Raw genomic sequence first — 12,977 nt, forward strand, 5'->3', positions numbered from 1 at the left:
GTATACCTTAGCCAAGGTGCTATGGTCCTTATTACCGACCATGGTGCCAATGACACCATTAACCATGATTGACTGGGCATTTGCGATCAAAGGCTTGTGAAAAATGTATAATACCCAAGTCCTAAGCAATTAAAATACAGATAAAAGGCAATGAAACTTAAAATTTGATTTATTGCTTTTCCTTTATGTACATCCATTAGGCTTGGTCACATAATAAATATACTTGGGATGCAGTACATTTTTGTAAGTGTAATTGGACACTGAAAGGATTCAATTTATTTTCCATTGCCCATTACAATGATTGTCTGGTTGACAGTAACAATGTTAACATTCCAGAGTGGTAATGCAAAACTATGGCATTTTTAGTTGCAGCCTAAAAACAAGTCAGACGAATGTAGAGTGACAGTGTATGATGCTCCCAATCTCCAGGTTTTAGATTAAGTGGACATCGCAAACATTGGGCTACAGCAAGATGTAAAGTAGATAACAAGATACAACCAGCGGCTCATATCCAGAGGGGAAGAAAACAACACTTCTGTGATATACACTTACCAATTTTTCTATACGATGAATTAGGCATGTATTTTCACCCCGAAGCTTACCAATTTGTGTAATAAAGTTCGGTACATTTTAACAAATCAGCTTCATAGCAAGCAGTACTCGTCATGCACAATGTGGAACGGGAATTTAACCGAGCTGCACATCCTATTGGAATGAAAATCTGTTTGCAATGTATATGTGGACATTTTTATAATTATGTAATTGGTTTGAGCCACAGCTTCTTCAGTCCTATGAAGATTGTTGCCATATAGAATATCTCACTAAGTGTTTCACACCATTTGTGTACGGAGCAAGACCGCAATGTATTTGAGCTCAAGGTGGCAGCATTGCACAAGAGCTTCCCATAGACCAGCCACTGGTGGAGAACATGCAGAAAACACAACACATCGTGAAACCATCCTGTCATTCATGCAGGTACGAGTAAGGCCATCAGGAGGTTCCACTTGTGAAGACATTCGATGCCAACTTTGCACTGCCCTAAAAGAAAAAAACAAGGATTGAGATGTCAGTTGCCAGCTTTGTAATTAGTATTAACAAAAATAAAACCAGAATGTTGATGCAAACTAAATAAGCATGTACACACGGTGTCTAAACAATACTACATATATCAGTGAAACTGCTAAAAGGTGTTGATAATGGGCTAGAGGTTTAAGAGTGTAGTTATTGTGCATACGTTAATCATCGTCGTCGTCATCGTCTGGCACAAATATGTCGTGTTCTTCCAGCAGCTCGGCTCCTTTCTTGCTCGCGATGGCTCCGAGGATAAGAAATGGGATAACCACCGTGAACACCTTTGTCAGTCCCAGTGAGATCTGGCAGCCAACCACAGGAGAGACAAAGCACACACAAACGTCACCTTGTGCGAATCGATAAAGTTTGATTATTATCGTTAATACAGTAATGATGATTGTGATCCTGCTGATGTAAGAATATTTGTTGCTGCTGAAGATGCCGATGATGTGGCCGAATCGACCGTGGTAGCATTTGCAGCATTCACAAAGTCGCATTTGTAGGAATCTCCTGTATTGCACACTTAGCTATTTAGCAATAGGTTTTACCCTTTCTGGCATAAAACAGGCGTTGAGATGTTAAAACACCAAACAGAATCATTCTTCAAGGAATCCTGTCTGCAATAACCACACGTACTTGTGGTGAACATGCAAACAGACAGCTTTCAAAGACAATGCATATATTTATCAGAGCATGTTTTTTGTTTGCATGTTCACCACAAGTTGGTGTAGTTAATGCAGACAGGATTCCTTAAAAAGGGGTTCTGTTTGGTGTTTTAACATCTTAACACCCGTTTTATTACGTTTTATTGCCAGCAAGGGTAACACCTATTGTAGTTTGACACTGCCAAGAAAGGTGTCCCACGTTGTAGCTGCACCGAGCCATCACCGCAGCTGTGAATACAGAATTCTGGTGCAGTGCTGCGACCCACCGGAGGCGGCCCCCACTGCGCTCAAAGCGGAGCTAATTGTCTCTTTCTCCCGACCAGTCCTGCACAGCGTTGAATGCAATAAATACAAATGTGAATGCACTACCGTTTGCTCGTGTTGTGTACATATATCCTAAACAACGATTAGATTACAATAATGTGATAATCATGTCACCCCTACCTCTTTACTTCGCATTGATTAATAATAAACAAAACACGACCAATGCCCTGGATAATGTATTCTATAAAATGGACACCACACACCCTTCTGGTTAATCACCGTAAGTACACCAACACGACACCCTCGTCACCGTGAAACAATGTATTGATGTCACATCTCTTTGACCGCATCTCGGCGAAGACATTGTTCTTGAGAATTTGACTCCGCACTTTGATGTGAATTGCCCTTAATCAAACATTAATAGTGGGGTTAGGCAACATAATAAAAATGTGAATTATTAATCGCGACCTTACGCGTCAAGTTTGACAGCCATATTATACCTAACCCCATCGCGTCGCTATCCGGTGTCACTTTAACGCCTCGTAAACAAACCACGTCGATTGCAATGCTTTTGGAAATCCTCTACTCCGTTTACTCGCCGTAAACAAAGCAACCGGAGAGCACAAAACAAAATCAACAGTAGGAAGAGGACCCCACGACTACCAACTCCCCTCCCTCCCACACCGCCGCCACCTTCTCCGGCTTGGGCAGAATGGCTCCCGTGGTCGTCTCCGCGAGGCCCCTGGCCGTGATCGCCGCGCCGCCGGCGCAGCGTGGCGAGGCGGAAACCACCCGCTTGAGGAAGCCGGAGCGACTGGTCGCGAAGGCGCCCGCTGTCGCCCCGGCCCGGGCCGTCACACGGAGCCCGAGCGCCGCGCTCAGAGACGCTGCTGCCGCTGCCGCCGCCATCGCCTCCTCCTGCTGCTGCTGCTCCTCCACACGAAACCTAAGAATCGCGCACCCTCCACTTTACATTTCCCAATGCGCATCGGCGCGCGGCCGCCCCCGATTGGTCTTCGACGCGACTCGCCGCCAGTGACCGGCGACCAATCGGAGCCCGCGACACGGACGCCGGGCGGCTTATGCGGTGTGGGAAATCCAATACGGGGAATCCCGGAAGTTGAGATGTATCGCCGTTCGCTGCGTGCGAAAGCGCCGATTATAAGACGCAGCTACGCAGCTCTCTCGCGTTACACCATGAGGGCGAGCAGCCCCGTGTTCCCCGAACAATGCCAGCTATCCGAATGATACGACGCACTCCCCCCCCGTCTAATTTCAAGTGAAAGTAGGGGCTGCGTCTTATAATCCGATCTGTGTTCTTGTATTAGTCCGGATTATAAGACGCACCGCCCCCACCCCCTACAATTTAAATCAAAGGCTGCGAGGGGCTGCGTCTTATAATCCGGTGGGTACGCAGCCAGATTTGTCGAACCAGCAGCGTTGACACTGGCACACGTCGGGGGGGGTGCCGTCACCCGAGGGTTGCGGCCCCCCGGGGTGCGCCGAGTCGGCGGGCTGCGTCACCCCCGTCCGCCCGTGGCGCGGCAGCTGCATTGGCAGCGGCGTGCACCCACTAATACACGAATAGCAGCAAACTTACATATATAACAGGTGACGTTTCGGGCAATGGCCCTTCACAGCACAGGCGCGCTTTCAGACGCGCTTCTGCGGCCGTCTGGAACGCTCTTCCGATATTAGGAAGCCGCTGGAGCTATGCACTTTTAAATCTAGAGTGAAAACGAATTTCTTTAGAACTTTCATTAATTTTAATGTTTTTACCTACGTGACTTTACCGAAAAAACCTGAGAATATGAATCATTGCAGTCACGAAAGCTTCAAATCTAGAATTCTTTAGAACTGCTTGTCGTGTTTAGGTTATCATTTTCCCTTCACCTCCTATTAGCGCGGTTGGCTACGTACGGTGCTAAAGAAATGTACGCTTTAACAAGTGCCAGGCCAGGATGGTAGAGACTACCTCTGGCTTCTTTGCGCCATTATTGACGATTATGCCGAGTTTGTAACACGAAGTGTTGCACTGCTCTGGACAAGATCCCGATGCATTCCTCACCTCGTGTCATGCGTCAAACGCCAATAGCGCAATCGCGCTGAGACATCTTGGGAAGCCAAAGGTGAAAGCTTTAAAAAACATACAAAGATCCCCCATATAGCCTTAATAGACTATTGGGGCAAGTGCTGTTAGCGAGCACCTATTAAGGCGTGGGTGCAGAATATCAACACTTTCACTCAATTCCACCAACAGGGATTTGTGCAGTGAAGTGTGTAACGTGGGGTCGATTGGTGTGCATCTGGTCATTAGTACAAATGCACGAATGTTGCTCAGAACACTTTCAAATAAAGAGTTGCGGCTTCACACCTCTCTGTGGAGTCACTCGACCCTCAAGAGGAGGGCAGAACACCACGCAGAGAGTAGCCCCACGCGTCGCCTCCAAACTCGACTATTATTAACCCGTCTGTCCCCTCGTTACGATCACGGGAGGAGATGGGTAGGGCGAGCCGGTTACACGTGAATCTTACAGTATATATTTTTTTAAGATTTCACCTTTGCAGGCCTATTAAAATCCAAAATGCGTCACATCCCAAATTGATCTGGGTGGTCAACCAAGTTGAAATGCGTACAAGCTACAATGTCACCATGGCTCAATGTACACACTTGTCCAGACCAATAAAGTGAGTGGTGTGTTCAAAGTTACACCAGAGCCTTCACGTACCTGAGCGATACTGCAGAGGTCACGTCCAGGGGAGTATTTGCACAGATGCTACTTGGCCATGTGGCACGTGTTGTTTTTTCCAGCACTTTTGCAAATAAGCTGCATTACACCCCCCAAACTCGGAACCGTATCCTTAACCCCAAACTTCAGCTTTGCCCTTATCCGGGTACACACAACACATTTAACATACTACTTATGGCATGACCATGGTCAAGGAGTTAAACATAATAGTTTATATCCTAAGCTATTGACAGTGCACCAGTGTTGGTATATCCAAGATTGACTGCCTTCAAATGCACTTTTCCACACAACGCTTTCGAATATACAAATAGAACATTTGTATTTGCTTGAATACATTTGCACTGAATGGGAAAGTGGACGCTCACATCCTCTGATGTTGCCGCTGTAGTGTGGAACTCGCCCCCCCACCCACCCGCAATTAGTGACGTTAATTCCCTGCTGCTGAACAAGCCCAGGCACCAAGACGTCTTTTTCCCACACCAAAAAAAACTCTAAACTGTTGTATGAGCTTAGGTGCTGTCACTTATATAATACTCGCCATCGCTTGTGTTGTAATCGAAGCGTCGTAGTTTGTATTTTATTTACTTTTTTTCTATCTACGTGCCTTTACCGAAAGAGCCAAAGAATACTGTTGGCCTGTTACTGTTAACATTTGTATGGGTAACTTTTACCATCTTGGTGATCCCTTCGCCCCTTTCCTCCCCTGGGAGTGTTTTTTTATTCTTCTTCAACCCCTCCTCCTCCCCTGCACGACGACACTGTGCCGCACTCATGGGCAATGCACGGCACACAACACGCCTCATGGCGGATCGCCTCACTTTATGGCTGTCACTGGAGGACATAGAGATCCCCCCTAAACTCCCTGAGTCAGGACTCGCTACGCAGTCCACCATAGAAACTGCAGGTCAAGCACGAAAGCCATTGCACTCGACGGGGAGAAGGCTTTAGATTTGGTACAGTGGGGGTTTTACTGTTAGAACCTCCTGGTTACACCAGCCCACAGGGGATTATTGTATCCGTCCGTCCGTCGTGAATCCAAAAATTGGAGGGGTGGGGCTGGGTGGAGAGGGGAGGGTGGGGAGGGGCTGGGTGGGGAGGGGAGGGTGGGGAGGGGGTGGGAGGGGTGGGGCTGGTTGGGGAGGGTCTGGTCACCCCGTGGTGCCCTTATAAAACTCAACGTTTAACCTACTCACGCCGACTTGTGCCCGCCCTCACAGTCGGCCATATTTGCGGAATACACCACGCCGCCGTTGACCCTGGCCATTGACCGAGCAACCTAACGTTCCTACCAGCTCCCTCCGCAGGAATGTGTATTTTTGGCACCATGCAGAGTCTAGCCTCCCCCCCTCCCCGGTTCATCTACATGTGCAGACTCCTTTATGATCATCTGACTGCGATAGGTACTACTAATGGGTTTGTCTCAGAAGTTCCCCCTCACTAGAGGGACCAGACAGAGATGCCCCCTATCCTGCCCCCCCCCCCCCCCCCCCCCCCTCTTTGCAATTGAGCCTCTGGCAGCCAGGATACGAAGTAGCCAGGAGGTATTAGGTATTCATATTAGGTATATGCTACGGGCAAGTCGAAAAATAAAGTCAATTTATACACCGATCTGCTTACTATCACAAAATGGACACCTCAATACCTGCCCTCCCGAAGCTTATTGTGGAGTACGGTGCAATCTCAGGCTATAGACTCAACATTCCAAAGTCAGAAATCACGCCTCTGTACCCGATTTCGGGAACACCTCTGCCCAACGTCTCCCACTTCAGGTTGTGCCCCTCCCAAATCAGGTATCTGGGGGTGAATATTACTTCCAACCTAGCGGACCTTTTCAAACAGAACTCCCCCCCCCCCCCTTCTTCTGGAGATTGAGGCCTCTCTAGCCGTTTCGGACAATATCCCACTATCACTCCCCAATCGGGTCCACTTGGTCAAAATGATGACCCTTCCGAAGGCCCTCTACCATCTCAGGATGATTCTGACAGATACCTCAGACATTCTTAAGTAAGCTCCACTCCCTCGTATCCTGCTTTGTCTGGGGACACAAGGTGGCCAAGATCGACAACCATACATTAACTCAGGGGAATAAATGCGGCGGGCTGGCGCTACCTGATTTTGCGAAGTACTACTTATCGGGAGGCCTCCTTATGGTCAAGCATTGGCTCAACAAGAAGAGACGGCTCCTGAAAGAAGTGGGAAGAGGCATCATTATCCCCCTGGAGCCTTGAGGCAATAGTCCACTTGCACCCTAGAGATAAGCCCTCGGATTTCAAACCACTATCCTCAGTCAACACAACCCGTTGGACCCTGAGAAATAAACTGATCCATATCACCTTTGGCCTCCAGCGACTCTCCCCTATGTGGGATTATTGGGGGCAAGGGTGTCAGCTGGCCGGCTTGGAAAAGAGTGGGAATCAGGAGGGTGGGTGATCTCTCGTCTGACTAAAGGGGGATGGGCACTCTCCAAAAACATTAGAAAGCGATGACATCCCTAACAGCGATTTTTTTTTCAAATTTCTCCAGATCAGGGATTCGATTAACAAGGCAAGGGGTGTTGACCTCCAAAAGATCCCCTCCCCGATATGGGTATGGCTGACGGAGGAGAGGACATACCAACTCCTACTCCTGGGCCATACCGAGGTGAGACCAAAGACCAGGGCACTTTGGGAGGGGATGCTGGGCCACCCAATCCCATCATAGTCTTGGAAACGAATTTGGCACAACCCCCGGCAAGGTCTAAGATCCCTCCCTCTCAGGACGATTCAATTTCAGTTCCTTCATGGCACATATCTCACTAACCAACGGAGGGCTAAATTCTTCCAGACCATATCCCCAAACAGGTCGAGGTGCCCCCCTGGGCACCATCCAAACATACATTCACGCCTTCTGGGACCGTCCCGCCATCAGGACATTCTTTGATATAAAATAACTGATCTGTACAACGTGATGTCTGGCACTGAGATTACGATCTAGCATTGAATCATCCCTCCTGGTCCTTCAACCCCAAAGTATCACCAGGCACCACCACACCCTTCTCCAAGCATTTTACATTTCGGTTAGAAAGACCACCCTGAGCTCCTGGAAGAATCATGGGGCCACCTCATTCACCCTCTTGCATAACGCCCTATTGGCTCTAGCAGCTTTAGAACACCCGAGTCTGAAACCGAGGAATAGGGGAAGGGGAGTTCACCCAGATTTGGGGCCCCCTAGTGAATGCCACTCCAGAAACCAGGAGTTTACTTAATTGAACTTGAAATGAGACTGACTCCACCCCCCTTTCCCCCTTCCCCGAAGAAAAGGGATTTGACGCATGTACCACATACCGCGATGGTCCTACACGTCTGCGTTGGTTGTCTGTCCGGGCTGCTTATCCCGCTATGCACCGCTTACCTGTCGAGGAAGATATACCCCCCCCCTCCCCGTGGTTGGATCAATTAAAATAATTTACAAAAAAAATAACCAAGTTGCCCATCAATATAGCTAGTATGCATCTGTTTCGTGGACCCTATTGACATTACATGAATGAGAGTGCAAATGTCAAGGGTAAGACACACCTGAACATCGTCATGTTGTATCTAAGGGAAATATGGACACCAGCTGCCAAGGAGCACAATTTACAAGCTGCCTGTCAACGCTTACATTTTACTCATAGTGCTGAAGTATCATTTACTTTATTGTGGCTGCCACTGCCCTGAGGCGCCAGTGGGTAACGCGTCGAGCCCCTGCGAGGCCACGGCCCATGCACACACTGCGAAGGAGCGGCTCCACCCCTATTGTCCAGGCCACCAACCACCAAACTATGTCAATGACAAAAGAAAACACTCCCTAAGCCGACTCAAATGTCATCCGGAAAAACGAGGTTTGCGCAATCCCCTCGGCCACCGTGGTGGCTGTGAATAGTCAGCTGGCGAGCCCAGCCACCCCAGCTACAGAATCAGTGTTGGGTGGCAGCACGGCTACTGCAGCATAATATGGAAAAACAAGAGGAAAGGAAATCCGGGAGCTTAGTGGCAAAAAAAGACTGATGGGATACTGCAATACACTGTATTAGAACATTACACCAATCATGGAAGCCAGAAATGTATGTATGAATAACTTTCGCACCGTTACGTAGCCAACCGTGCTAATCGGAGGTGCGGGGAAGGGCAAATTAAACACAAAAGGCTGTTCTAAAGAAATTAGTTTTCAATTAGAGAAGCTGCTACATTAGAGTCAAGCCAAAGTGAGTTCCTGTCGGCCCTGATGTGGGATGTCACGGTCAGGAGGAGGCGGTAGCCTTCTCGCAGTGGCCCGGCTGCTACAGTGTTTTCGTGTTACCTTTAAAACACACAATAGCGTCATCTTTAAAAAAATGGACGTCGTTAATCCGGATCGAGGGATGCACTGCTAGGACAGCAGCCGGAGGCTATCGAGCAGCAGCCGTGGTGTCGGGAGGAGGTAAATCGTTACCAAGGTGTGGGAGTGGCGTCCAACCGCCTTGGTCACCGGTGACATCTGGACCCTGACGCTTCCCAATGATGGACGTGGAGAAAATTCAAGCCTCGACAATTCTTTATATACAAGTAAAATAAACTTTATTTTTTTTGTTAAATTTAGCCCATTAATAATTGTACAATATTTACACATGATAACTACTTAAATCATTTTATCTAAAATGTTTACGTACGATTCAGTTTAAGACGACACATTTTCTATTCGTGGGATTCTCCGGAAACTGTCAGCATTTGCGACAGACTTGACTTTCCACGTGAAAAACCCACACCGGACATTTTCCCACAGGAAGTAAATTTTTCCAGGTGTAAAATGCGCAGCATCACCACCGCCGCCGCCAAATCGCCATGGCCTTCATCAAACACCACCATCGTGTGATACAAACACGACCTCGGATTTGCTCCATCTACCCAGCGTATACATCAGTTTGCATACAAATGAGCGCCATGACTTGGTGAAGTGCTATCAGAATCAGGGTTGGTGTCGCACCGTCCTGCATTCCTCATTAGTGTACCACACAATTAGGCAACTGCGTTTCACAAGCCCAGGCAAGTGAGGAAAATGAAGGCTGAAAAATAGTCTAGAGGCGGCTCACACTCCACACTACTGCAACGAGTGCTGGTGCATAAAGAGGTGAACGACTCGTCAATCCACTACTAGATGAAGCCCCCCCCTCCACATCGTATGTTTGAGCTGCATGAAAAGCAGAAGGAATTGCACAACGAGCCGTTTGTTGGAATTCCTGTGGCAATGAAAATTAAGTGGGGGGGGGGGCTTAGAACATCACTGGTTCAGTATTTACAAACTTGTCCTTATCGCTTACCAGTTTCCAACTGTTATCTACTACAATACACCATAAAAGAGAACATGTACATAACCACTTTCACAATATTGATACGCCGTCGATAAGCAATTCAAACGTACAGTACTTACAAATGCCAAACAATGACTGGCACTGCAAGCTCGTGAACCACGATGCAACGGCAATCCAGAAATCTTTCAGTGTCATGCCATTTTCAATTCGTATTTTATTTATATTCTTTGGGTCTTTCGGTAAAGTCACGTAGATAGGTTCAAAGAAAAGAACAAAATGACGAAAACAGATTTTATTTGTACTATAATTTTCTAACCACAATTCATGTACACCTTAATGAGCATGTAACAATTCACCACTTCCCTCAAGTTCATGATTCAATCCAAAGTTTCTCATTTACAAAACTCCTCGTATGCGTTGCCATGCTACCCACAACTCCGAATGTCCGTGGAGACTCTGGGACGTGCAATCTTCTAAATCGGCAGCGCTATTCTCCCACGTATCCACGATTTACACCCCAAGGCTCACTGTGGAACCCCTTCCCATTATGCACGCATTTTATGTTTGTGCACTTGAGTCGTGTGGAAAATTCCGCAAATATCCACAAATCATTTTCCTCCGGGATTGTTTTTTGTAAATTCGTGGATAACAGGATCTGCAATATTATTCCCTAATTACTGTGAGATTTGCTCATAATGCACACACAACACTACTGTGCAGGACAATTGATACGTTCACACTTGTACGTGTGATAAACTTATGTTTCACCATACGTAGCCAACCGTGCTAATCGGAGGTGCGTGGATGAATCATTACACGTCGAGTAATTACCCAAGACAGCGGCAGAGTAAATCGATTGTTTGCTTCTCCGAAAGTCATAACGGGTTGTACGAGAACGGTGTAAAAGCCCATGAGACACAGTGGGTTTAGTGCACCCTTGCTTATGCAATATACAGCACTGACATATTAAAACATTTGAAATTCGAGGACCATCAACAGAAAACGGTCTTTTGGTTTTCTGGAAAGGCTCATGAACGCATGCATTAAAATACAGCATTCTGTAAACATCATTCCTTTTGGAATAACACCAGTAACAAAGCAAAAACATCTGACATTAAGATTGTCTACAGCTGTGGTTCATTTGAACGACTCTACTCTGTTGGACAATGTTAATATCAATTCACCAATTGCCTTCTATCCTTAACAAAACGGTAGATTCTGACGTTAAAAAAAGCACCGAAAAAGCTCGACATCAGTCTCGATACACGCGGTGTTGTACCCCACTGCGAGCCATTTTAACGATCAGGACAAACACCTCGTCAATGTTTCATTGTCATGCCTTATTTCACCCACCTCTGCACCAATGCCATTCATTTATCATTTAAACTCACTCGGAGGCTTCTATAACAAAGTACTATGGGTGTGCCCTACCCCACCCAGTCATTCAATTGCCTCGTCACAGTGCAGGGTGCCGAAGCAAGAATCAACGCTTCGTCCAAGTTGACTGGTTTGTGCAATTCTGTTTGCTCCATTACCCGAAATGTAACATTCGCTTGGATGCAATTTCCACAAATCTTACACGTGTAATAATTCTTATAATCGATTAATGCACGGTGAACTTAACAAACGACTTTCATTGGTTAATCGACGCTTCCATCGTCGCGCTCCTAAAAGGCCTTGCGGAATTCCAGCCAATGGCAGCTCAGCAACAAACGAACCAACATTGTTGAAGTACCTCAATTTGGCATGCGCCGCGCAACAACGCCCAGTCCCTCTAAATACATTCAGATCACAACAACACAGAACCTCGCTTCAAAATTCAACATTTTAAAGGAGCACGAAGAGACCAAAACAATTTTTTTTAAAACACTTTTGCATTCAGCAGGTACACACACATCAAGTCACTGCTTTGACCAGGCAAGAACCCGACACATTACTGGAATTTCACCCCATGTCTTAACAGTACACGATGTCACATTTATACAACCACTCGCACACATCTTATACCCTTTAGAACCAACAATACAAGCACGCGCAACATAACTTGAATAACATAACTCCTTATCCGTTAACCTATTACCCATTATCCGCTGCCATCCCGCAAATATTCCCAACGTTCTTAGATGCTTCCAATTACCCGCGATGTGTTCTAAAATGCGTGGAGTCACGTGCGAATGTACTCTTATTCTCCACGACATTTTCTCCGCAGACGGAGAGTGGCGGTACCGTTGTTTGTGGAGAGCCCCACAGGGGGATGAGGAGAGCACCCGCGACACTGGACCGCTGCGTTGCCATGCACACCGGTTTAATAATCATGTCAACATTACAAAAGTGTATTTATACAGTCCTTTGAACGAGCATAGGCTGTACTAGATTTTCCACTCATTGTACCTGGTTAAAGAAGGTGGTGGTGGTGTTCAGTGGTTGGTGTGACACATATATGGCTCTCAGTGCTCCAAATAGCCGCAAAGCTGGCAGCGATTTCAATGTATACAAAATTAGATATTTGATTTATAGAACAGTGAGTTTATAGTACAGTAGTATCAAAAACCAAACCCTTGTCCGGCCATGTCTCTCCTAATCAGAACATTATACAAATTCTGCGAAGTATGGTACAATGCCTTGGCGATTGGTGCGACAAACACCTCGATCCACTCAACTCACTCCAAATTTTAAACGGCAAATGTCATTTTCACTGCATACAAAATCTGCTCGCCATAATGACTACAGCCGGATATAAGGGCACTTAAGATAATTATTTCCTCAAACGGGAACTGGTGAATAATGAATGGGTAAAATATTATTCAGCATCAATGCCACTTGGTATCAGATGGGTCACCAATGCTAGACTTTCACAGTGACAAGTTACTGGGGGTATACACTCGACATTTAATTTATCTGTTACATTTTTACTTGCTTTAC

General features: G+C 46.7%; 1 protein-coding gene across 1 annotated transcript; it reads right to left on the reverse strand.

Annotated features, from left to right (window-relative positions):
• Positions 1-153: 153 nt before the first annotated feature.
• SMDT1 (single-pass membrane protein with aspartate rich tail 1) lies at positions 154-2,950 on the reverse strand. The gene is made up of 3 exons (XM_078867293.1): positions 2,694-2,950; positions 1,235-1,373; positions 154-1,038 (listed from the first exon to the last, which is right to left on the reverse strand). Exons 1-2 carry the CDS (start codon positions 2,907-2,909, stop codon positions 1,236-1,238), a joined length of 354 nt encoding a protein of 117 aa, XP_078723419.1. The 5' UTR covers positions 2,910-2,950; the 3' UTR covers positions 154-1,038; position 1,235.
• Positions 2,951-12,977: the final 10,027 nt, after the last annotated feature.

Source organism: Lampetra fluviatilis, chromosome 23 (genome assembly GCF_964198595.1).
Source record: "Lampetra fluviatilis chromosome 23, kcLamFluv1.1, whole genome shotgun sequence".
Lineage (NCBI taxonomy): Eukaryota > Metazoa > Chordata > Hyperoartia > Petromyzontiformes > Petromyzontidae > Lampetra > Lampetra fluviatilis.

Coding starts and splice junctions, on each gene's coding strand:
- SMDT1 (XM_078867293.1), bottom strand. CDS start 2,909: ATGGCGGCGGCAGCGGCAGCAGCGTCTCTGAGCGCGGCGCTCGGGCTC. Junction 1,374..2,693: donor TTCTGCCCAAGCCGGAGAAG/GTGGCGGCGGTG, acceptor GTTGGCTGCCAG/ATCTCACTGGGACTGACAAA.